The sequence below is a fragment of the Gossypium raimondii genome, chromosome 12 (assembly GCF_025698545.1).
Source record: "Gossypium raimondii isolate GPD5lz chromosome 12, ASM2569854v1, whole genome shotgun sequence".
NCBI classification, from domain to species: Eukaryota; Viridiplantae; Streptophyta; class Magnoliopsida; order Malvales; family Malvaceae; genus Gossypium; species Gossypium raimondii.
In genome coordinates this window covers 52,438,138-52,461,645 of record NC_068576.1, presented here as the reverse complement: position 1 = coordinate 52,461,645, position 23,508 = coordinate 52,438,138, and the positions used below count along the sequence as shown (strand labels likewise).

At 32.1% G+C, this 23,508-nt stretch overlaps 3 protein-coding genes and 1 long non-coding RNA gene across 6 annotated transcripts; 1 reads left to right on the top strand and 3 right to left on the bottom strand.

The window, feature by feature from the left end:
- Positions 1-259: 259 nt before the first annotated feature.
- LOC105765075 (ubiquitin carboxyl-terminal hydrolase 3) lies at positions 260-23,508 on the bottom strand. Of its 3 annotated transcripts, none has more exons than XM_052624973.1 (9): positions 23,345-23,508; positions 2,963-3,094; positions 2,787-2,825; positions 2,253-2,358; positions 1,815-1,873; positions 1,614-1,688; positions 1,321-1,369; positions 1,043-1,119; positions 260-659 (listed from the first exon to the last, which is right to left on the bottom strand). In XM_052624973.1, the coding sequence occupies exons 1-9, from the start codon at positions 23,417-23,419 to the stop codon at positions 555-557; spliced, it is 717 nt and encodes a 238-aa protein (XP_052480933.1). In that variant the 5' UTR covers positions 23,420-23,508; the 3' UTR covers positions 260-554. The 3 variants fall into 3 exon arrangements, with proteins under 3 accessions (XP_052480933.1, XP_052480932.1, XP_012439444.1); XM_052624972.1 differs by lacking the exon at positions 2,963-3,094 and adding an exon at positions 16,416-16,547 and having other exon boundaries at positions 23,345-23,506; XM_012583990.2 differs by lacking the exon at positions 23,345-23,508 and adding an exon at positions 3,301-3,511.
- Positions 3,614-4,522, bottom strand: LOC105765074 (AP2/ERF and B3 domain-containing transcription factor At1g51120). Its single transcript, XM_052624971.1, has one exon. The coding sequence runs from the start codon at positions 4,516-4,518 to the stop codon at positions 3,643-3,645; it is 876 nt and encodes a 291-aa protein (XP_052480931.1). The 5' UTR covers positions 4,519-4,522; the 3' UTR covers positions 3,614-3,642.
- On the bottom strand, positions 5,451-7,859 carry LOC105765071 (probable enoyl-CoA hydratase 2, mitochondrial). The gene is made up of 8 exons (XM_012583987.2): positions 7,517-7,859; positions 7,231-7,400; positions 6,907-6,981; positions 6,509-6,599; positions 6,332-6,383; positions 6,142-6,245; positions 5,978-6,054; positions 5,451-5,794 (listed from the first exon to the last, which is right to left on the bottom strand). The coding sequence occupies exons 1-8, from the start codon at positions 7,698-7,700 to the stop codon at positions 5,618-5,620; spliced, it is 930 nt and encodes a 309-aa protein (XP_012439441.1). The 5' UTR covers positions 7,701-7,859; the 3' UTR covers positions 5,451-5,617.
- Positions 13,560-14,496, top strand: LOC105765073 (uncharacterized). Its single transcript, XR_001124786.2, has 2 exons — positions 13,560-13,806; positions 13,892-14,496. It is a non-coding gene; the product is annotated as an uncharacterized LOC105765073 (long non-coding RNA).

The following is a 23,508-nucleotide window of genomic DNA, read 5'->3' as shown; positions in this document are numbered from 1 at the left end:
TTTAAATATTTAATACCATTTTGATTTTTGACTCTTGTTGATATTTCAATTCGACATCTAAACCATTCAATTCAAAAACATTAAACTATAAAATAAAACATGTTTGGTTTGGTTTTTGAAACATAAATTTTAGTAAGAACTCAAAAATGGCTGCTGCAGAGGAATATTTTGAACTTACATTAATTTATTGGATTAAAATAGACTTTCAATATATGATTCGGATTTCAGCTTTAGATTTTGAAATGAACTGAACCAACTCTGATCATGGAGTGAATCAATCTTATTAGATAGCTGGAGCAATTCAAGAGCCTTGAATAAAAAGAATGCAGTCACACTGATACAAAATATGATACTAGTACCTTTTCATTTTATCTTAAAACAGAGAAAGCCATTACTTTTCCTCTATATCTTGAAAAGCAAGGGTTTTGTTTGTTTGCTGATATATATATAAGGATGAAGGGCATATAGTGAGAGAGTCATATGATATGTTTAACTACGTCACAGTACATGAAGATTTTGGAATCTAATCAGTAATTGTTGATAGGAAATTGATGTTAGTATGTACCTGCTGCCATTCCCATCTTATGAAGTGCAATGACATTGAAGTTGAGTGACTCTGGATTTTTCTGGATCATGCCCTTTATCACTTTTGCTGCATCCTGTTGTTGTACAAGGAAACAATGGCAGTTAGTCGTAATCGTTATGTTATTAGAGCATAATACGAATGTTTATCACTGAGAAATTAAGGGAAACATGTAGAAGAATGCTGAAAATTAACATTCACACTAAACTTAGAGAGGTGGCAAACTCTTCTGAAACACGAAAGGGACACGGAGTTGGGAGATGGATTGTTAACGATGAAGTTGATGCTTCAAACTATTAACTTATTCTACCAGTTGCAATTCCCTAACCCCAAAGTTGAAAGATATAGATGAGCTATGCACCTAGCTAAAATATTTAGCATCATCATCTTTTTGACAGCTAAATATATGGTAAAAGGAAAATCACAAGAAAAATAAAGTTTTAACTGGCCAGTACAAACCTGCAATAAGCTACTTGGTGAGGAAGCCCCATGTGAAATTGGTCCCGACTTTCTTCCATCAAGCTCATATAGTTTCCCTACATCAACAAGGGAAAAAACATTTAAGACCAAGGCAGTGAAAACAACTACATTTAAGATATTTAAAAAGCACCCCTAATGACCAGAGCAATAGATTATAGAGATCATCTTTCCCTTTCATTTTTTGTTTTGTTATATTCCAAAAGGATGCACACACAGAGAGAGAGAGAGAGAGAGAGAGAGAGAGAGAGAGAATGTACCATCAACACATGAGAAGCAGATAAAATGAGTATTCACATTGTCTGAAGCCTGACAAGGGAAATTGATAAGACAGAACAAGAGAAATGGGATTAGACCGGAAAAAAAAATTAACCCTCAGTTGTAAGTATTGCAAAGATTCATCAATAGAGTAGCTCAGCTTCGCTATGACATATTGCAGAATGAAACCTTGATGAGCCATATTGTACATAATTATATCCTACCCTAACTTCAAGATGTCCTGGTTTTCAATTAATGGACCATGTAGAAAAAAAGTTACTTATAATGGATTTACCTCTGTTTCTCCAGCAGTAGCTGCTACGGAGTGAGCAACTTCCATTTCTCTTTCTTTCTCAAGAAATGCCGCGCGCTTTAAACCATACAACAATTTGAAGTCAGCTATGACAAATCTCAAAATATGCAGGCAAAAACACGTGCACACATGTGTGCATGCAGACACAGAGACAGAGAGAAGAAGAAGAAGAAGAAGAAGAACCTCCAATGGATCCATGCTGGCAGTAGACTTAAAAAACCTATCTAAATACGATCCCTCTTCTGAAAAAGACAAGAAAAAGAACAGTTAATGGATGCTTTTCACAAAACATGCTTAATAGCTACCTAATACCCTTTAGTTCAATGCTAAAAACTGCTTGGTTTGTCAAAGATCACAATGAAATTCAGTTCCTCACTTGAAACAGGAAAAGGGAAAGAACTAAGAAAAAGCCTACTCATCAATACAGTATATTTCTTAATTGTGACTCTCCCAATAACTGTTATTCCATCTCATGACAACAAGCAAGCTGAAATATGATAATTAAACCGAAACATTACATGTTAAAGATATCACACGTTACAGCATATGAGAGGTCTAACATGAATATAAAAAAAAAAGCATTACTCCTCAATAAATGATGAATATTAAGACCAAACTTACGAAGCTTGATTTCAGAAGTGACATTTCCAACGCCGTGAAGAAGCCCAATCGTTCCACAAGCATTTCCCACGGTTTGTTTCATGAAATAAACTTTGCAGCTAGCATCCTACACTCAAAACAAAAAAAGAGAAAAAGTTTCGAACTGAATCAAAGTTAAAATTTTCATTTTCTAGTTACCATCAGAAACTACATCTATTAGTTACCATTGTCAATTCTAAACCTTGTACTTTGGTAATTTGATGAACTCCATCATAAATAGAGTAGTTAGTCTCATAAACCTAATAAATTCAAAAATATGAACACTATGCAGTATCCAACACAAATATACAAATATGCGGTTGACAAGGAGGATATATATAGAATGTACAAGTTCTTTGAACAAGTCGAGATCATAATCATATAGCAATCACAAGGCGTAACTACACAAGTCTGCACAATTTAAATTGCAACCATTTTATGGATTAAACATTTCCGGTTAATCTGGCAACAGTGTAATGCAAAATGCAAAGGAAAAAAGAACTGAATTGCACTTACTCTTTTCTCATTATCCTGCCGCAGTCTCTCTTCTTCAGTCTGAAAACATTCAAACCATTGAAACATTACAACTTGTGTTGATTTGAGTTGTATCAATGAAGTTAATTTTCAAGATATGAGCCGACTAGGCGAGTGCCAATGCTGGAAAAGAATTAAAGTTTATAAGTTGCAAATACCTGAGAAGTTATTGGGAAAAGAAAAAGGACAGCAAGAACAGGCTGAGGAACCATTGCTAACAGTTCATCCTCCAAGCCGTATACATCGCAACACTCTGCTTCATTCTCTGGAAGACCCAGACCCCAAAGAAACTGCAGAATAATACCCACATTAACATTTCCAAGGAATTAAAAATATATATATTAATATCAGCAATAGACTGATTACAGTTTAATTTGCTTCAGGGGGGAAAATAGCAACTCTCTATTAGGATGGAACGAAATTTTCCATGAAAAAAGTTTGATGTTTTCTCTGTAACCAAACATTAAGAAAGTGGATTACAAAAAAAAAAAAGCACCTGGTTCATGACATCGGGATTAGCCTCGAGAGGAAGCCACCTCTTAGCAGAAGAACTTCCTGCTGGAGTTGCCATTTTGCTTGCTTTTTTGTTTTGATATAAATGGGGAATTCAATATTTTCAATAAATAGGGTTTCGGATTGTGGTGTAAGGGAAAACTGAACAATGAGTCGATTAAAAGTTTCAAGCTTGTGTTTTTCTTTTTAATTTTAAATCTGATGAAAACAGACTAATAATAAAAACATAAACTTTGTTTCATGGGCTCTTGATGGGCCCGTACAGTTAACTTTGAAAAAAAAAAAAACAAGAACAGCAAGTACATCATGTTTTTATGGTGCTTTTTTAGCCTATTCTGACACCAAAAAGCTTAACCCCATTAATACCATCAACATATCGTTCACTAACAATGTACTTTTCTGGGACATTTCGATGTATATCTATCATGTAAAACATTCTTTTTTGTCCTTCCTCATCTACATGGTAACATCCATAGAAGATGACAGTGTCTCCAGGGTTCAAGCTGTTCATTATAACGAAGTCTCTCCATCCTTTAGCGAATAAAAAAACCTTGATTCTACCCCAATATGAGTATCGGAAAGTCCAGGGTCTGTAATATTTGTCATAGAAAGTTATATCAATGGAGTCTCTTCCCATTTGAACTCCATTCTCTGAACTGTTGTTACCAACTGGGGGCAAGAATTGCAATGCGTATTCCTTGGGGATTTGAAACAGGTCGGCGTTACTCACATCTATTTGTGTCAGCTCCTTATGGAATAACATTTCATATGAGAGACCCTTTGCGTTTGTTAAGCTGCCTGGTAGAGTTTTCTTTGCCAGAGATTGATGTACGGTGAAATGAGATGAGTATGTTTTATCCTTGATCATGTTCAGGATCTCATCATCTGAGTACCAGCTCTGGAATGATTTCTCTTGAGGTGTGTAAATGTTGTAAGGTAAGTTGAGGGGAGCGTCGGTTTTCAGCAACTTGAGAGCTGCTCTATCATAAGCAATGGCTGCCTCCTCTTCTGTGTAATATGTTCCAAGCCAGTATGCTCTGTAATTGAAAGAAATCCTTGCACCCCATTTGTGACTTTCGAGTGGAAGCACTCCTTTGAATCTCGTGGACAACCTCCTGCTGCCGGTGTCGGTGCCGCTGCATCTGCCACTGATCTTCTGATATGGGGTAGTCTTGTTGTTTGAATTTGGACTTCCTTCCATTGCTACTCCACCTATAAAGACCTGTTTGAAATGAAAACACATGGGGATTCTGCCTTTTATAAGGAGAAACCATTACTTCTCAAGAACAGCAACTTGTACAAAGCCCAACATGGAAAGGGCTGGTTATGGTAACTAGAGACTGGAAAATTCATCAAACATGACTATTGTTATGGTAGCTATCACTGACTTTCCTAACGTGAACTTCAGACATTAACAAGAATGGAAAGTAAAAAACTTGTTTGAGGCCATACTCTATTTATGGAATGAGACATTGTAATTGTTAATAAAAATGACACATTCCAGGGCTGTTGCTGAGCTGTCTTTGGCTTGTTTTCCTTTTCAGTATTGTCATTGATTCGGTTCATTCATGTAAAATTATCACAATTCTCAACCAGATAATGAAGGACAAACATCACACACATATATTATATAAGGCATATATACTGTTAATTGACGAAGAACTGATTAGAAATTAAAATTTATGTACAAAAGTTGTATATCAATACTATGATTTTCAAATTATTTCGACGGTTCTAATAAAAGTTGCCATTTATTGATTCTTTGCTTTTAATTATTGAAGCCCTAGTTGGTGATGAATGGTAATACTACAAACATGATAGTTTTGTATTTAGCATTTACTATGAAAGCTAAAAACCTCAACGTTGGACCTATTGATCAAATGTCTTCACCCAATACCCACGTTGTGTAATCGAAGTGGGTATGTTACAATCACTTTTTTTCCCTTTTTTATTTACAAGGAAATTACAATACTAGAATTGGAGAAAGATTTTAGATGCAGAGATTCTAACCCTAAACTTGCTATGCTCTCAGGAGTGACCACATGAACCTATTTTCAAATGAATAAAGCTTGGGTTTCGGAAAGTGGGGATTTAGATCTTCGAAACAAATACCATTAAGAACACAGCTGCCTATAAAATTCAAACCACCATAGAAATGATTTTGGCATTCAAGGTTGATATAAATTATTATTTCTGTCATAAAGACTTCTCAAAGGTCCAAATTTAGAACAAAGTGAGAACTGTTATCAGTAAACAAACTTATGAAGAAGCCATTTTTTTAGTAACAGTCTGGGTCTTTCTTATTCCCCGGTATATATTGGCTTTCGCTTTTCAGCAAATGCTGCTAAGCCTTCCAAGCGATCCTTTGTATTCAAAGTCTGTTCGTAGCATTCTTCTTCTAAATCCAAAGCTGAAACCATCTCTCTGTCAATCCCCTCGTTTATAGCCCTTTTTGCCATCCTTATTGCTATCGGACCCTGCAAAGAATATGTTGCTTTGAACATTCAATAATTTGTATAGGGTAACATAGAGCTGAAGCCTTTGCATTTCTGATTAAACTTAAATTAAAATTTCATGGATGTTAAATGAACGAACTTAGAGAAAGAAAATACCACATGGACTTCCAAGCAAAGACAATTCTGAAGATGCATAAATATTACCTTCTGATTAATTTCCCGAGCAATTTCTAAAGCTTTGGGATGAGCTTCACCAGCAGGAACACAGTAATTAACAAGACCTGAAATATCACAGACCTTGTTTACTACTGGAGTTGGATAGCTATAAAACACAGGAAGGGAAAAAATAAGCTTATTGGTTTGCATACCCATGGACATTGCATCCCTGCCACCCATTCTTCGACCAGTAAAAATAATGTCCTTTGCTATTGATTTTCCAACCAACCTAGGAAGTCTTTGAGTCCCACCTGCACTGTTAAATATAGGGGCCAATGAGCTACCACCTTCAGATTTCAATTGAAAACCTGATCAAATACTGAAATGAGATTTAGTTCAAACCCGGGTATTATGGCAAGTCCTGTTTCTGGCAAACCCAATAATGCATTTTCCCCTAAGAAAATTTGAAGGAAAATTCATTAAAAAGATAATCTCGAGGGAAAAAAAACAGACAATGTAACCAGACACTCTAGAAGCAAATAAAAGTGATTACGAAATGATTTAAAATATAAGACTAACCACAGATCCTAAGATCACATGACAAAGCCATTTCAAGTCCTCCACCCAATGCAGCACCTTCGATAACAGCAATAGTAGGAATTTGAAGTTCCTGAACTAAATAAACAGTAGTCCATGTAAGCACTCAATCTAAAATAAGACCATTCCAACAGCATTAGTAAAGGAATCATGAAGTTGATAGTGAAGTGTATCTTTATGCAACAATGTTAAAAGATTGAAACCCGGACCCAGCTTTAGGATGAAAAATATTGGAACTGAGACATACACTTCCTCGCATCTCACTGTTTGAATATATATATATATACACACACAAAAACATAATAATCATACCATTTGAATATCAATGTGTTAACAAGTCAATCAACCATCACAAAACATGTTAGAAACTAAGGAATAACCTCTATTAACGAGAAAGTGGATCGTAAGTAGTTGACAAAAGAGTGAACCTCAGCAGCAGTCATCTTCTTCCGTTCCTGCCAATCAAAGGCCGAGCAAACAACAAGATCAAATTATCTCACTTAACTCAAGCTTGACCGTTAATGATCAAATTATCGCATCCCCCAGCAGGAAATTCACCCTCATTACTGCTAATAAACACATTATCAATTAAGATGAAATCAAATTTTCACTTTACAAAAAATACCCTTTTTCTTTTTTTTACTTTCAGAAGGCAAAGGAACAAAGAGTAATAAAAGAAACAGGTAAAAGAAAGCAAATTTCACCTTTAAATCAGCGCCAGCGCAGAAAACCTTGGGAACAGAGCTAGAGATCATAACTACACGAGCTGAGGAATCTCGATCGACAGCTTCGAAGGCATGGCGTAAGCCACTCAACATTTCTTTCCCAATTGCATTTTTTGCTTCAGGCCGGTCCAAATTGACCTCAACGATTCCTGTCAATTACGTACTTAAAAAAATTAAGCTTTTGAGCTTAAACACGACACGGGATAAAGCTAAAATAAGAAAATAAAAAAAAGTCGTGAGATTTCTTTAATGGAAAAATAAGTACCGGAATCATAGTCGGAGAGACGGTTGAGCTTGACAGATTCGGATAAAGAGGGTTCTAAAATCAGAGTCCTTAATGTTTGAAACCGAGGGTTATGCGAAGGGAAGTTTTGAGAAAAGGTCGAAATTTTAGATCTTTTGGCGCAGTGATAGCCGAGCGATTTTGTCAGAGCGGTTAATGCAGCCATTTTTAGCCCCTTTTTCTGCTTTAATTCTTTATCGGAAGCAAAAAATAAAATTTGCGGCGTGGAGCGAGGAATTCGCCTATTGGAGTCTCGGCCGTTGCTTAGGGTCAAAATGGTCAATGAGAAGGTCGTGACGTCATGTCCTCATCGGACTTGAAACGCAACGCTTCCCTAATGAATGCATAGCCTGGCAGTGTTGAAAAAGGCTGAGAAGGATGATGTGTGGTGCCCTAGCCCGTTAGAGCGCAATTTTGTTGGGCTAAGATTTGGGTTTAAGTTATAAAACTGGTAAAATGGCCCATCTTAAATGATGATAAAATTGGGTTCACAGTTTCTGGTTTAGTACGGGTTGAAACTATTCTCATAAAATTTGGTTAAATTATCTGATTTAACCATTGGATCAATCAATTTCTGATTAAACTGATACCAGTTTGCTTCCTCTAAAATATTTTCTCAATTATCGAAGCTGAACTCTGGGTGCACACCATGGTCTGGAACAAGCCTGGAAGCTAGGTACAAAGAAGGTTATTGTCGAAATTGATAGTGTTGCTGCTTTTCATGTAGTGGAAGCTAGGTATGAATCAGAAAATGATTTTTTAAGTAGTTAGCTGAAAATTTTTAATTTATTTTATAAAATGTTCGAATGATATAATTATTTCTATATTTAACAAAATAATTACTTCAACTTTTTTGTGTTTTTACCAATTGAGTTTATGTCACTTGATTTAAGACATCAAATTTAATCAGACATTTTATTAAAATATAAATAATTATATAAAGTAGTGATTAAATATATGAATTAACTTAACTTTTAAATTCGTCACCCATCCTTATATTTTCTCTATTATAATTATCTTTTATGTCATATTTTTATAATAGGTAATGTGGTTATAAATTAAACTAGTGATTAAAGTTGAATTTTGCCACTAAAGACAATATAAAATAATTTTAATAAATTGCATTTTTTATTGGAACATTTTATATTAATTAATTATTAAAAAACATGTTTATATTAAATATATAATGAGAAAACCTTTTTTGGTGAAGTGTGTTTATATTAATATATGGAAAAATATTTGGTATATTACCAATGGAGTTTTAGACTCCACAATCGGGTTAAGTAGTTGACAATTATTTTATAAGAATATAGTAAAATATTTTGAATTTTTAAAACCACCGTGAAATAAAAATATACATTGTCAAGATATCAAATATTAACCCTTCATACATATATATATATATATTTATATTAATTACATAACGAGAAAGAAAACGAAAAGACTAAAGATATCCATATAATTTTATAAATTCTAGACAAAACATTTGAAGGAACTTTTAATAATAAAATTTGTCCTAGCCAGATTTTTATTAAAAGTTTTTTTAGGAAATTTTAAAAATATAAATATGTTTATAAAAAAATTAAAGAAAATTTAAACTTATATGATTTCCTCTACCGTACTTAATTTTATTTTTGTAATATCATTAATTAATACCTTAAGTTAAAATGATGAAATAGACACCTCTTCATCTAACTTTTTAAGTTATAATTATACAAGACAAATTAACGAGGAAAGTTCAATTTGTACTTGGTAAATTTCCTGAATTTTTGAGTTATCTAGAATTTAGGAATTGCACTGTGTCTCTGTGTTGACCATCTTAAAATATGTTTAGCCCCCCAACCAACCAAGTCTTCATTAACAAAAATGTTCCAATATATAAAATGGTTTTTAAAATATTCGGCAAGCGGCTAAGTCTAACTATTAATTCGTAGAAAAATATAAGTATATATGGTTTTGGAGTTATTCTCTATTTCGTTTCTTTGTCATCCGCTTTTATTTTTAAAGTGTTACAAGTACAATAAATATTAAGTTATTACAACATAATTAATAGTTTGAGTAATCAGAGAGTAGAATCAAACTATTATAACACTAATCAATTAAGAACGAGAGCAATCTAGACACTAAATTAACTGAACTAAATCTTGCAAATAACAATCGCACATGATGAAATTTAGTGACACGCATATATAATTACGCATGATGAACCTCAAACTTAAATACTTAAGACCCAAAGGCTTCTCTTCACCAATGTGAATTTAATTTCTAGTTACAACCCTTTTGAAAAGAAATCAAGGTTATTAAAAGTGGATAAATTTATTAATGGCATCAAGTAGAGGGGAAAGAAAGGAAATAATAAGATGGTTGCATGTGAATGGAGAGCCGTCATTCAACTACATGAAACTTTCTTCTTCTTTATTTTTCTTCTGTAATTTGGAGAAAGTTTGGTTCAAAAGTTCTCTATTTCTTAAATCTTTGGAAACTTAACTATAAATACTTCTAAAATGGGACCTACAAAAGGAAAAAACAGGTCTAAAGGGCTTGAGAAGCCATCGTATGCATGTTACCCTGGCATTAAATTAATTTTACCAACATTATTAATTATGATGGATAAGAAGAAACTTTTGGATGTTTTAATGACAAGGGTTGTTTAATTATATGGTTGGGGTTTTAATTTCTACTAAAAAATGAAATATATTTTATAGTTAGTCAGTCATTTGCTTCTTTAAAGAGTACCTACAACGAACAGATTAACTACGGCTACTAACAATAAATACCGATTTTGATTAAAAAATTAGATATTTATTTTACTTTAATATTAAATAAATATATTTTTTAACTTGTTTAAATTTACTTGAGCCATTTGAGTACATCAAATGTTAAAAAAATTGATGTACTCTATCCTCGCAAATCTTTTAAATTAAATTAGGTCTCACATGATCTTATCATTAAATATCATATGGGCACACAAATTCACGTCACCCTTTTAATTTAACGGTAAATTATACAATAGATACCCTATTATTAGTAAATTTTATTTTGATCATTTAATTATAAAAAGTTATAAAATGGTCAATAAATTATTCAATTCTATCTTGTTCGTCACTAGTTGGCTAACGATAGGAGCTTTTCAAATTGGCATAATAACAATTTTAACTCTCAACAATTTTAAATTATGTGAAATTAGTCTTGATCCTAAAAAAACCCTCAACATTTACACATTGTGTAATTTGTTTTTTTCCCTTTTGTAACATTGAGGGTTAATTTTAAATTAATGAGAATATAAAAATTATTATTTTGAATTTTGGGTGTTTCCATTTTGTATATTTTCAATCAAATTTAGCTAATAGGTTTTAGCTTTTAAAGTGAAAGGGTCACAAAGAAAAAAAACTGCAAAAAAAATCAATTTACACAATATGTAAATGTTGAGGGTTAAATTTTATAGAGTAAAGACAAATTGATACAATGTATAAATGTTGAGGTTAAAGTTGCTATTATTCTAATTTTAAAAACTACAACAGTTAAATTGAATAGTTGCTATTATTCTAATTTTAAAGTCGCATGTCACCAAAAAAGACAAAATCAAATTGTTCAATGGCCATTTTGTAACTTTTCATAGTTAAGTGACCATTTTGTAAATTTTCATAGTTGCATAACAAAAAAGAAATTTATTAATAGTTAAGTGATTGTTTAGTCGAATGACACCTTACCACGTTAACTAAACTTGTTAATGAGTAAGTGACATGCTTAACCCACTTGAGGCAAGGATTGGGTAAGAATTTTTAAACCTTAAGCTTTTAGGGGCGGATAGTAATTCAAGTTAAACGGTTTAAAAATATTTTTATATAAAATTAATTATAAATTATAAATATAAAATAATATTTTTATTATTTTATTATTTTTTGAACAATAAAGTTGGTCGTTTTGATTGGATCAAATCAAATGAGACTCAAGTTTAGGTACGCTTTAGAAATAAGTTGTAACTCGACTTAACTTGACATATGAACAATAGAAAGTGTTGTAATCAGTTCAACATTGTTAAATCGAAAAAAGTATAAAGCTCAAAGTTTTGAAATTAAAATATTGAAACTAAGTTTCAAAATTTTAAAGAATACATAAACTAATGGGGTTAGACATACCCAATAATTTTAGAAATGAACCAATAGTCGAATCGGTCAAACCATTAGTTTGTCGTTCCAAACGATTTGATTAAAAAATTATTAAAAAAATCAATCGCTAGTTCAATCCATTCATATCAATTCCTGATATAACTAGTTCAAAGTCATTATTTAGACCGATACTTTGACTGATTCCTAATCTAACGGGTTCAACCGATCGTTTTTGATTCTAACATAATTAAAGTGTTGGACTCAGCTCTAAAATATATCATATATATATTTAAAAAGGAATCTGAAAAGAAAAGGAATATAAATGCTATTTGATATAATCTTTTCAACAATTCTATTAATTATGTTTAAATTTTATTATTATTTAATTTATAAAATTAGACAGTTTCTGTTTCTCATATGATATATAACTTCTTTCTTTTTATTTTTCATTTTATTTTCCCGCCCTCGTTTAGGACCTTTATCTTTTTTTTATATAAAATAAAATATTTTTCTTAAAAATTAAAACAATCTTTTTTAAGACTACGTCTATTTTTAACCACTAATTTTAGTCGCCAAATAACTCATTTTATCTCTTTTAAAATATTTACATCTATATATTAAAGAAAGGTCAAAAAAAAAAAAAGTAAGGTCACATGGAACACGCCCGCCAGGTTTCTGTCTCCTTTTCTTTACATTTTATAAAAGTGGTTAAATTTTAGCTTTGGTCCTTTTAATATGTTTAAATTTGAGATTTAATCCTTATATTTTAATTCTAACATAATTTTATCTCTATATTTTATTATGTTATTATATTAATTTAATATTTTTATAATGTAATTAACTAGTTTAAATAGTTGATATCGTTAACTTTTCCATTAAAATGTTATGTGATTTATATATATTTTTAAAGTAGATTTATAAATCCAAAAAGTATAAGGATTGAAGTCTTGAAAATAAAAGTAGGAAGACTAAATTTCAAATGTGCAATGTATAGAGTCATGGTTGTTTGAATCGATCGGGACCAGTTGAATCAAGCTAAAAAATTGATTGAGCTAGTTTTTTTTGTTTTTAAAATGTTTTTTTTTCTTTTTTAGTGATTTTTTCAATTGAACCCATACAAACCAGTGGTCTAACCAGTTCGACCACCGATCCAATTATAAAAATCTTGCTTAGAGTATATTTTGATTTTTAAAATTTTACTCTATATTTTGATATAAATAAACAATCAACCTAACACAAAATGTGGGTAGACTTTTTTTTATCGTTCACTTTCTCATATTTTTTTCTTTATTTTATCTATTAATTGTCTTATTTTATTATTCATACTATATGAGTAATTGTAACAGCCCGATTTTTAGTGATGTCGGAAACAGTGGTTTGAGGCCACCACATCCGGCGAGTAAGCTCGTAAATTTTATTATTTAATATTTACGAGTCAAATGTGGTTTAAAAAAATTTTGAATTATTAATTTATGTCTTATAATAAATTATTAGATTCGAGTGATAAAACCCTAGTTTAAGTGGTTTTAGAAACTGAGGTATCGAGACCTTGTTACTATAAACCGAGCCGTAAATATTTTTATAAATATTTACGGAGTGTCATTAAGGTAATATTAAAGTTTCATTGAAAAATTTTAACGTTTGACAGTTAATTAATTAAAAGGACTAAACTGAAAAAGGTGTAAAACTAACTAATTATAATAATAAAGTGACTAAATGACTTGACTAATAAATAAAGAAAGACCTAAATAGAAATTATGGCTAAATGAAAAGATGAGGTGGCATAACTTGAAATAAAGTAAAGTAAAAGTGAAATTAGAAAGTTTCTAGGCAATTATATACCTTTGTTAATTTGTTGATACTATTAATTTTTGACCCACAAGCGGACACCCGCTTGAATTATATACCTTTAAACCTCACTTGTAACTATCTATAAATAGCCCCATACCCCTTTCCTCCATTCTGCATTAAACAAATCTAAGCTTTTGCATAATAACATCTCCATCGTAAAACAGCCTCACTCTGAGAGTCCTTTAGAAAAAAAATAAAGTCGTAAGAGAAATGGCAAAATTCCCAGTGATCAACTTGGAGAAACTGAATGGTGAGAGAGCAGCAACCATGGATCTAATCAAAGATGCCTGTGAGAATTGGGGCTTCTTTGAGGTGCCGATTGCTACTTTATATGTACATATAGTCTATTCTCCTTGGTAGATTTTTGCTAATTATTAGCGTGGTTCATTTGGTGCAGGTGTTGAACCATGGGATTCCCTATGAATTTATGGACAGAGTGGAAAGCTTGAATACACGAAGGTGATGAAAGAATTTGCATTGAAATTGGAGAAACTAGCAGAGGAGCTGCTGTAGTTTCTCCAATTTCAATGCAAATTCTTTCATCACCTTCCTGTATTCATCGGTTAGATCTGGGATTTCAGCCATGTTGGATTCACCTCTGTTTCTCTAGCAGTAGCTGCTACGGAGTGTTTTTGTATCATTTTGTTATAGTTTCTTTTATATATATAATCTAATTGTTTATAATAATGAGTTAATGGGCAACTTTATTGTGTGATCGAACAGTCGTTGGCATTGGCACACGCTGGTGTTGAAGACGGGAAGGTAGTATTTGTTCCATGGGTGGAAACAGATTTCAGAACTGGTGACGCTCCATGGTGGTCTTAAATATCTCCACAACCATTGGCTCAGGCTGTTTGTTGGGTTATATTTGAGATTTATTCAGCCAGTATGTTTTGTAGCGTTGCTAAACATCCTGTGCCGTACAGTTATCCTCTGTATACTGCAGTTTGTAGGTTGCAAGACCCTATTTCCAAATTAGAAATGGTACTAGCATTCTTGTCATATTCAAAATTTATATGGAGGACAATTATTTAATACATTAGCAGTGGTCTTAAATTGTAGTTAAAAGGTTAAAAAGAAAAAAATATGCGACAAAATCTCAATTTTGTGGAATGAGAACTTTTCACTATCTATATACTAATTTTAGAATAGGTGGTGAATGTATCTAGTAAATCTATATTTATTAATCGACGAAGATATCTCTATCGTAGGAGTCGAATTAAATTAGCATTAAATCTCTAATCACTATTTTAGTAGAAAAAATCAAATGAGAATTTCAACATAGTTAATACTATTAAAATAAAAAATCAAAGGGAGCAGCACCCTTTGGAAAGTGATAGTGCAAGGCGCAAAGCGACAACAGTAGACCCATAATCTTTTCGTTTGTAGTGTTGAATGTGTGATTAACATTTAATAGGCGACCAACATACTCGGCCCTAGGGATTCCCTTCTTGTTTATACAAATTGATTCCTCTAATTACGCTTTGCAGACAAATATACTAGATAACGAATCACTTTGACCAGAAAAATCACAATGTCACATGCATGGTCATTTAGAAAATTCAGAAATTTACAGTTCAACATATTCAAACATCTTATACTCAAAAACAACACTGCAACATAGAGACATACCATCAGATTTAACAGAACACAGATCATACATATATATTTTATGTACCTTAAACACATCACATATAGTAGCACACTAACAAATACCTTGTTTTCAAGTCACATAGTAACATCACATATTTAAGAGGCTCCTTAGCAAAAAAAAAAAAAACTAATAACTCCAGTACCGTCTAGACGGGAGTCGTTGCCACCTTGGCGGTAATTTAACATACTATTAATCTTTTTTGTTTTACTTAATTTCTTATAATTTCTTTAACGATTTGAGTAACTTTTAACAAACTAAATAACATTCCTATATTTTACAAATTATCTAATTCTTTTGTTTTAATTGGCTTTTTCAGATTTTTTTGAACTTTGTTTTGGAAGCATAAAACTCATTTTGAATAGAATTTAAATATTTTTCTAATATTTTATCATTTATTTTCTTAAATAAAGTATTGGTTTTTTTCCCGAAAATGTCCCGTTAATGTCTCACGTTCGTACCTACCATCGGGACAGGTGAGAGGCATTACAAATTTAACCGTGAAATTCTTTTATTTGATAATTCATCCAATTTTTATAATTGTAATTTTAAAAATAAAGTATTCGATTATTATTATAATTTCTCCTTCGCAAACGAGAGAGACAAAATCTCTCTATGTCAAAAGTCATGTACTCATCGGTTTGTTTCATGAAATAAACTTTGCAGCTAGCATCCTACACTCAAAACAAAAAAAGAGAAAAAGTTTCGAACTGAATCATACAAAGTTAAAAATTTCATTTTCTAGTTACCATCAGAAACTACATCTATTAGTTACCATTGTCAATTCTAAACCTTGTACTTTGGTAATTTGATGAACTCCATCATAAATAGAGTAGTTAGTCTCATAAACCTAATAAATTCAAAAATATGAACACTATGCAGTATCCAACACAAATATACAAATATGCGGTTGACAAGGAGGATATATATAGAATGTACAAGTTCTTTGAACAAGTCGAGATCATAATCATATAGCAATCACAAGGCGTAACTACACAAGTCTGCACAATTTAAATTGCAACCATTTTATGGATTAAACATTTCCGGTTAATCTGGCAACAGTGTAATGCAAAGCGCAAAGGAAAAAAAAGAACTGAATTGCACATACTCTTTTCTCATTATCCTGCCGCAGTCTGAAAACATTCAAACCATTGAAACATTACAACTTGTGTTGATTTCAGTTGTATCAATGAAGTTAATTTCCAAGATATGAGCCGACTAGGCGAGTGCCAATGCTGGAAAAGAATTAAAGTCTATAAGTTACAAATACCTGAGAAGTTATTGGGAAAAGAAAAAGGACAGCAAGAACAGGCTGAGGAACCATTGCTAACAGTTCATCCTCCAAGCCGTATACATCGCAACACTCTGCTTCATTCTCTGGAAGGCCCAGACCCCAAAGAAACTGCAGAATAATACCCATATTAACATTTCCAAGGAATTAAAATATATATATATATTAATATCAGCACGCAGTTCCTGAACAGCGTTAGCGTTTTGCAAGAAAGTGACGAGAGGAGCGGCGGCATCTTCCAAAGCTTTGAGACGAGCGACAACCTCGACTCTCCTATCGACCATGTCCTGAGGGACATCATCGGTGCGGTACAGGCTCTTATGGAATATTTGTCTTGTTCAAAAGCTCGATCTTTGCTTTCAAGATCTGTTCATCTGGGTATAGTTGTCGCTCTTGCAAGAACTCCAGCAATGGTTGTAAAGTAAAAGAAAAGAAAAGGTTGAGAGACAGAGGGAGCAAATCGGTTGAAACTTGAGCAAATCGACAGAAGGCAGAAGGAAGGAAGAGGAGACGCAATGGGAAAGCCAATCAGGAGGGTAAAACAGGGAGAGTAAACGAAACAGCACCTAAACTGAGCTTTGGGGATTTATTACAAATCGGTGGATTTCACCGATTTGGTCAGTAATGTATTACACCTGTAATAGTATTACCATGAACCAAACAAGTGAATAAAGGAGGCTTAAGTGGGGCCCACCGATTAGGGGTGTATTGGCAAACATGCTCTAATATCAGCAATAGACTGATTACAGTTTAATTTGCTTCAGGGGGGAAAATAACAACTCTCTATTAGGATGGAACGAAATTTACGATGAAAAAAGTTTGATGTTTTTCTCTGTAACCAAACATTAATGTTGACACCATTTTTTTTGATGAAAACGGTGTCGACTTGGATTTTGAAAATGAAAATGGGAGTCGCCACCAATCCTTTTTGAGGTGTGATCGGATCACCTTGAAAAGTGGTTGTTTTTAATAAACGATTTGATTTTATTAAAACAACGATTTTGGTCCACGAAATTCAAAAAAACGGGTTCGGGAGTCGGTTACGTACGAGGAAGGATTAGCACCCTCGTAACGCCCAAAATTGGTACCTAGTTGATTAGTTAATGTCTTAATGTCGAAAATTAAAAACTTTGAAGAATTTTAAAAATACGATCCTTGTATTAAAATGTTAAAAATTTTCGGAAAAAGGGGCATATTTCACGTTAATCGAAAAAAAGGCATCATATCCAGTAAGTTAGGACACAATGTCTCGAATTCCCAATACGCGAATGAATGCCGAAAATTTAAAAGGTATTTAGCTATCTCAAATTTAAAAAAGGGATCACAACCAGTAAGTTAGGACAAGATCTTTTTTATTCCCGAGATCATTTAAAACTTGAGTTTGGAAATATTCACGTGTTTAGATTTATTGTGAAAATCGAAACCCAGTAAGTTAGGGCACGACTATCTCAAATCTAAACGCAAAATTCTGCATTTATTATTATTTTTTTAAAAATTCTCCTATTGGGAAAATAACGTGTCATGTCTAATGCGTTAGGATACAACGTATTGAATTCCCGATAATTAGCTTTTTATTATTTTTAAAAGAGTAACCTCGATTATTTAGATTCAACGAAGAATATCGGAACCCAATACGTTAGGGCTCGATTCTCTCAAAGATACCAAATACCGAGTATTACTTATATTCTTAAAATTTCATACTTTTGACAAATCTAACACCATGTTTGGTTGGGTGTAATGGATTAGCCATTACACCCCGATTCGGTGGCCCCACCCAATACGCCGTTTGGTTCACCGTTTACTGATTCGGAGGTTTTGCTATTCCTTGCCTATTCCCTCTGCAGCTGTAATAGGTACTCCGAGATTTTAGTTTGTAATAGCTATTCACTGTTTTCTTCTTTAATTTTGAGACCAAAATAGCCTGCCTTCTTCTCCCCAAAAATTTCCCATCAATTTCATATTCTCAAATCAAGCCAAATTGATTCGCCTTCACGTTTTCACATCTTCTGCCAGCCAAATCGATTCGCCTTCATCTTCTTCCAGCCAAAGGTATGCTGACAGCCAAAGGGCCTCACCATTCTTCCGCTTCTTGCAGCGACTGAGAAACAGTAGCGGGAATGGAGGTAATCTTTTTCTGCCCTCATCAAGCTTCATCCTCTCCGACGTTTCCCTTCCATTGATTGCAGAGGTAATCTTTTTACTTCTTTTCTTCATTGATTTTTCCTTCTTACGTTTGGGAACTTAAAACCGATTTCTGCCCTCAGCTCCATCTTCTCCTACGTTTTTGCTCTTCATTTTATCAGGAACGAAAAATGTAACAGCCCAATTTTCAGTAGTGTCAGAATAGTGATTTGAGATCACTAAATCTGATGAAAACGTTAGAAAAATTTATTAATTAATAATTATAAGTTCAGCGTGATTTTAGAAATATTTTTGAATTAGCGAATTTTGTGATTTAAAAGAAATTATTAGGAAAATTGGGTCGAAAATGAGGTATCGAGACCTCGATATTATAAACTGAGCCCTAAATATTTTTATAAATATTTACGGAGTGTCATTAGGGTAGTATTAAAGTTTCATTAAGAAATTTTAATGTTTTGATGGTTAATTGATTAAAAGGACTAAATTACAATAGGGTAAAAGTTAAATAATAGATTAAAGAAAAGTTAAAAGGACTAAATAAGTAAATATGCCAAGTCCCATAAATGAGGCGGCATATGCATGATAAAATCTGAGGTTTTTTAAGTATATTATTATTTTATTATATTGTAAATTATATTATATTATTATATTTCTAGACATTGATTATGTTGATAAATGAAAGAATTAGGGGTTAAATTGATTAAATTTCAAGTTAGAAGTTAGTAAAGGATTTAATTGTAAAATAAAGTGTAAGTTTTGAAAAGTAGGGACTAAATTGAAAGAATCCCGAAATTAGGGATTTATGGTGAAATTGAAGAGCTAATTGAGTTTGTAGTAAGAATTAAGAGAGAATATGGAGTTAGAATGGGAAAATGAAATTAATATTGATAAGGAATTAAATTAGAATTTGGGTAAAGTTTAGGTACAAAAGGAAATATTTTAATGAAATTGTGTATTAATGATTTTTAATTGTTTAATTACGTAGCTAATGTCGTGCAAGAGTTATTGTCCGAGAAAGGAAAGGAGAAGGTGAACAATGAGTGACTCGAGAGAAATTTCGGTTAGTATTACCATAATTCGAATTTACTTATTAATCGTTAAAATTTAAATTAATATACATGATAAGCAAATTGAGGTAAGTATCACGATTGAATTAAATTTTAAATACGTATTGATATTGAATTTATTAATAGTAATCGTTGAATTTTGAATAATATGTTTAGTAAATAAAAATAATGTGAATATCGATCTTGAATTGTATGTGAATTGAATGGAAATTACTAGTGATATGATTTGAATTAAAAGAATTAATGTGATATTGAAATGTATATTGAATGAAAAATAAATTAGTGATTTGAATTTGATTGGAAAATGAACTAAAATATGAATTGAATGAAAGTGAATTAAATTATGATTATGTGTGAATATGTGAATTGTGAATTGATATGTGACTTGGAAATCGAGGTATGATTACATGTGAATATCTGAAATGTGTATTGGTATTGAATTGTATATTGATTTGAAAGTGGAAAGTGAATTTGAATTGAATTGTGAATTGAATCGAAAGTGAGTTTGAAATAGAAAAATGATTTGAATACCCTATTAACTAGTCGGGCTGAGTCGGATATAGTTGGCATGCCATAGGATTTGGAAGTGTTCAGGATACTTGACCTTGAGTCGATGAGACACTGGGTGTCATCTTGTTATTTCGGATAGATTCGATGAGGTACTGGGTACCAACTTACTTGGCTTTGCCGATGAGACACTGGTGTCAACTATTGCTTGAACTATCCGATGAGGCCTTGGGTGCCGTCTTGGTGTGTTTGGTTGGATCCGTGTATCCGCCAAAGTCCGAGTCATGTTAATAGGGGAAAATAAAAGAATTGAAGTAAGAAATGATATTGAATTATGAATTATGTGAATATTTGAAAGTATATGGATTGGAAATTAAAAGCAATTTGAATTGAAGTAAATTGATTTGAAATAAGACATTGAATTGAGATGTGAAAATGGAATGTGAGAATTATGGTTCAAGAAACAAATAATGATAAATTTTATGAAATAGTTTTTGGTAATATGAAATGATGTAAAATGACAAGTGAAAATAAAATGATTTGAAATAGTGAATAATATGAAATTTTAATACAAGTTATTAAAACTTATTTATGGATTTAATGTACAAATTGAGTGTTAAAAGATCATATGTGTAAATTGATTATAAATGAACGAATCGAATTGAAAGATAGTTATTATTATCATTGTTATTGTTGAAACAAGTTGATTTAATGTATTAAATGTTTATTGAAATATTAATGGTATAAATTGTATTAAGAAATAGTGTATGAGTTAATTTGAATACAATTTATACAAGATTTGAAATATTGCTTATTGTTTTTAATGATCTACTTGATTTAAAGTATGAGACAATTAATGAATAATTGTAGATATAAATTGAATATATATAATTTATCGATTAATGTTATAAATTTGAATTATGGTAATACCACTGAGTATTCCTATACTCAGCGTACGGTTGTTTCCGTGCGCAGGTTAGTAGAAAACCAGTGTTCGGTCCAGCATCCAGAGTAGTCCCGACCTCAGTGAAATTTAGCGATGTACCTTTCTTTTGATAACGTGGCATGTACCTAAGTAATGTTTATACCTAAGTGATGTATAGGGATTAGTCATTTTGAATGTTTTTATCTATGATATTGCTAAAGGAAGATGTGTGAGTATGTGATAATGTTTGGTAATATGTATATTTAGATGATAAATCATGCATGGAAATCATGAAAGAGTAAAAGTTTGCAAATAAACAGAATTCAAGCAGCTACAGTGATGTGACTTTGAAAAATCACCTAGGATAGTATATAATGAGTTAGAAGGTGAATGATATATGGAATTAAATCTTGTTGTGTCTATTTTCATGTAAAAATAAAGGTTTAACAAAAGGAGTTTTATATTTTAAGATATTTGAATTTTCGTGACACAGAGTCAGAACAGTTTTTGGTGTCCCCTGTTTTGAGTTTAGGAAATCACTAAAAATTGTACAAAAATATTTATGAGTTGTATTTTACATGCTTAGATTCCTTATTGAGTCTATTTTCTGTAGAAACAAGTAATAACTTCATATGAAAATCCTACAATGAGAAAATTTATTTTTAGTGGCAAGATGCCAGGACAGTCAAGTGGTGAAACAGGGGAGTCTTTAACTAATAATCTGTACTAATTGACTAAAGCAAAAATTCAGAAAATTTTATAGTAGGAAGATATATGAGTCTAGTTTCAGGGAAAATTTGTGGAATTAAATTTTGAATCCCGTAACTCGAGTTATAATTAATTTAGTAACTGTTACACGATTGGACAGATTTGCAGTAAATAGTGAAATTAATTTTCAAAACAAGTTTTTATACTCCGAATTAGTAAGATAAGCTAAGTAACGCCTCGTGCTCGACTCCGACAACGGTCTCGGGTAAGGGGTGTTACAAAAAATGTCATCACTTTCACATATTTGAACTTCCAGCACCGCCGCTTGCGCCTCTACTACCAGTGAGAATACCTTGTCTCATTTCCTTTAATTTCTACGCTTCAAATCTTTATCTATGTTTCCCGATTATCCTAAATTTTAGTGTTTTTAATTTATTTAGTTTAAAATTTCGATTTAGGTTCAATCTTTTCTTTTTCTATCTGTTTTTATTTCGTTGTAATATTAATAAATTTTATAATATTTTCTGTTAATGCCACTATGCAGTATCAATTAAGCATTTTTTTACTTTTATTTCTAATTATAAATTTAGCGAAGCATTTAATTTTGTTTAGAACTTTCGAGAAGGATTTTGATGAGGTGAAGAAACTATGGCAACCAATTCAGGAAGAGGATACCCTACAAATGGTTCCATCTATGTTTGTAATTTACCTGAGGGAACTGATGAAAGTATGTTAGCCGAGTATTTTCGAACCATTGGCTTCAGAACTTGAACTTTTCCAGAAGTGCATAAGTAAAAGTTTAGAATTTATGCAGTAGTTAACGTTTACTTTGCAGTAATTGTAAAAGTTTGGGGTTTTACTTGATCTCTTTAGTCAAAGAAGATAATGGACAAGAGGAGAAATAGTAAGTTTCATTATCTTTTTTCGAGTTCTCATAGATTTCCAACATCATAAAGCCGTCATTGCTATCTTTGCTTTTTCCTGAATACATCAAATCAGAAGCTTGTAAGCAACATGAACTTGCAATTGTAATTTGTGTTTTTAGATGTATCTTGATGGTGTTTCATGTTTTCAGTAGGAAAATAATGAAATTTCGTTTTCAAATATTGCTTCTATACTACGGCTAGCATCCAAATCCTATGTTTTTGATTAATGTTATAAGTGATAATTATGTTTTATTATATGTATATCTAGAGGGAGATTTGTTAATGTTTGCCATGAAATTTTATGATAATGTGGTAAGAAGGAAATTTTGTAAAAATATGTTGAAAAGTAATGCTAGTTGTTTGAATGAGTTTTATAGCAGGTCAGGGGTCAACAGACCCTAGGTGCGGCGCACCTAGGGTTTGACCCTTCTTCTGCTTCTGATTTGATATTTTGGGCTATGGTTTTGGGCTTTTTGTACTTGGGCCGTTTGGGTCTGTTGGGTTAGTGTACTTGGGTTGGTCCATTTAATTTTGGTAACGGGGCCGGGCAAATTTGGGCTGTACAATTAAGAAAGTGGATTACAAAAAAAAAAAAAAAAGAAAAGAAAAAGAAAGTTGGAAAATGAAAAGCACCTGGTTCATGACATCGGGATTAGCCTCGAGAGGAAGCCACCTCTTAGCAGAAGAACTTCCTGCTGGAGTTGCCATTTTGCTTGCTTTTTTGTTTTGATATAAATGGGGAATTCAATATTTTCAATAAATAGGGTTTCGGATTGGAGTGTAAGGGAAAACTGAAC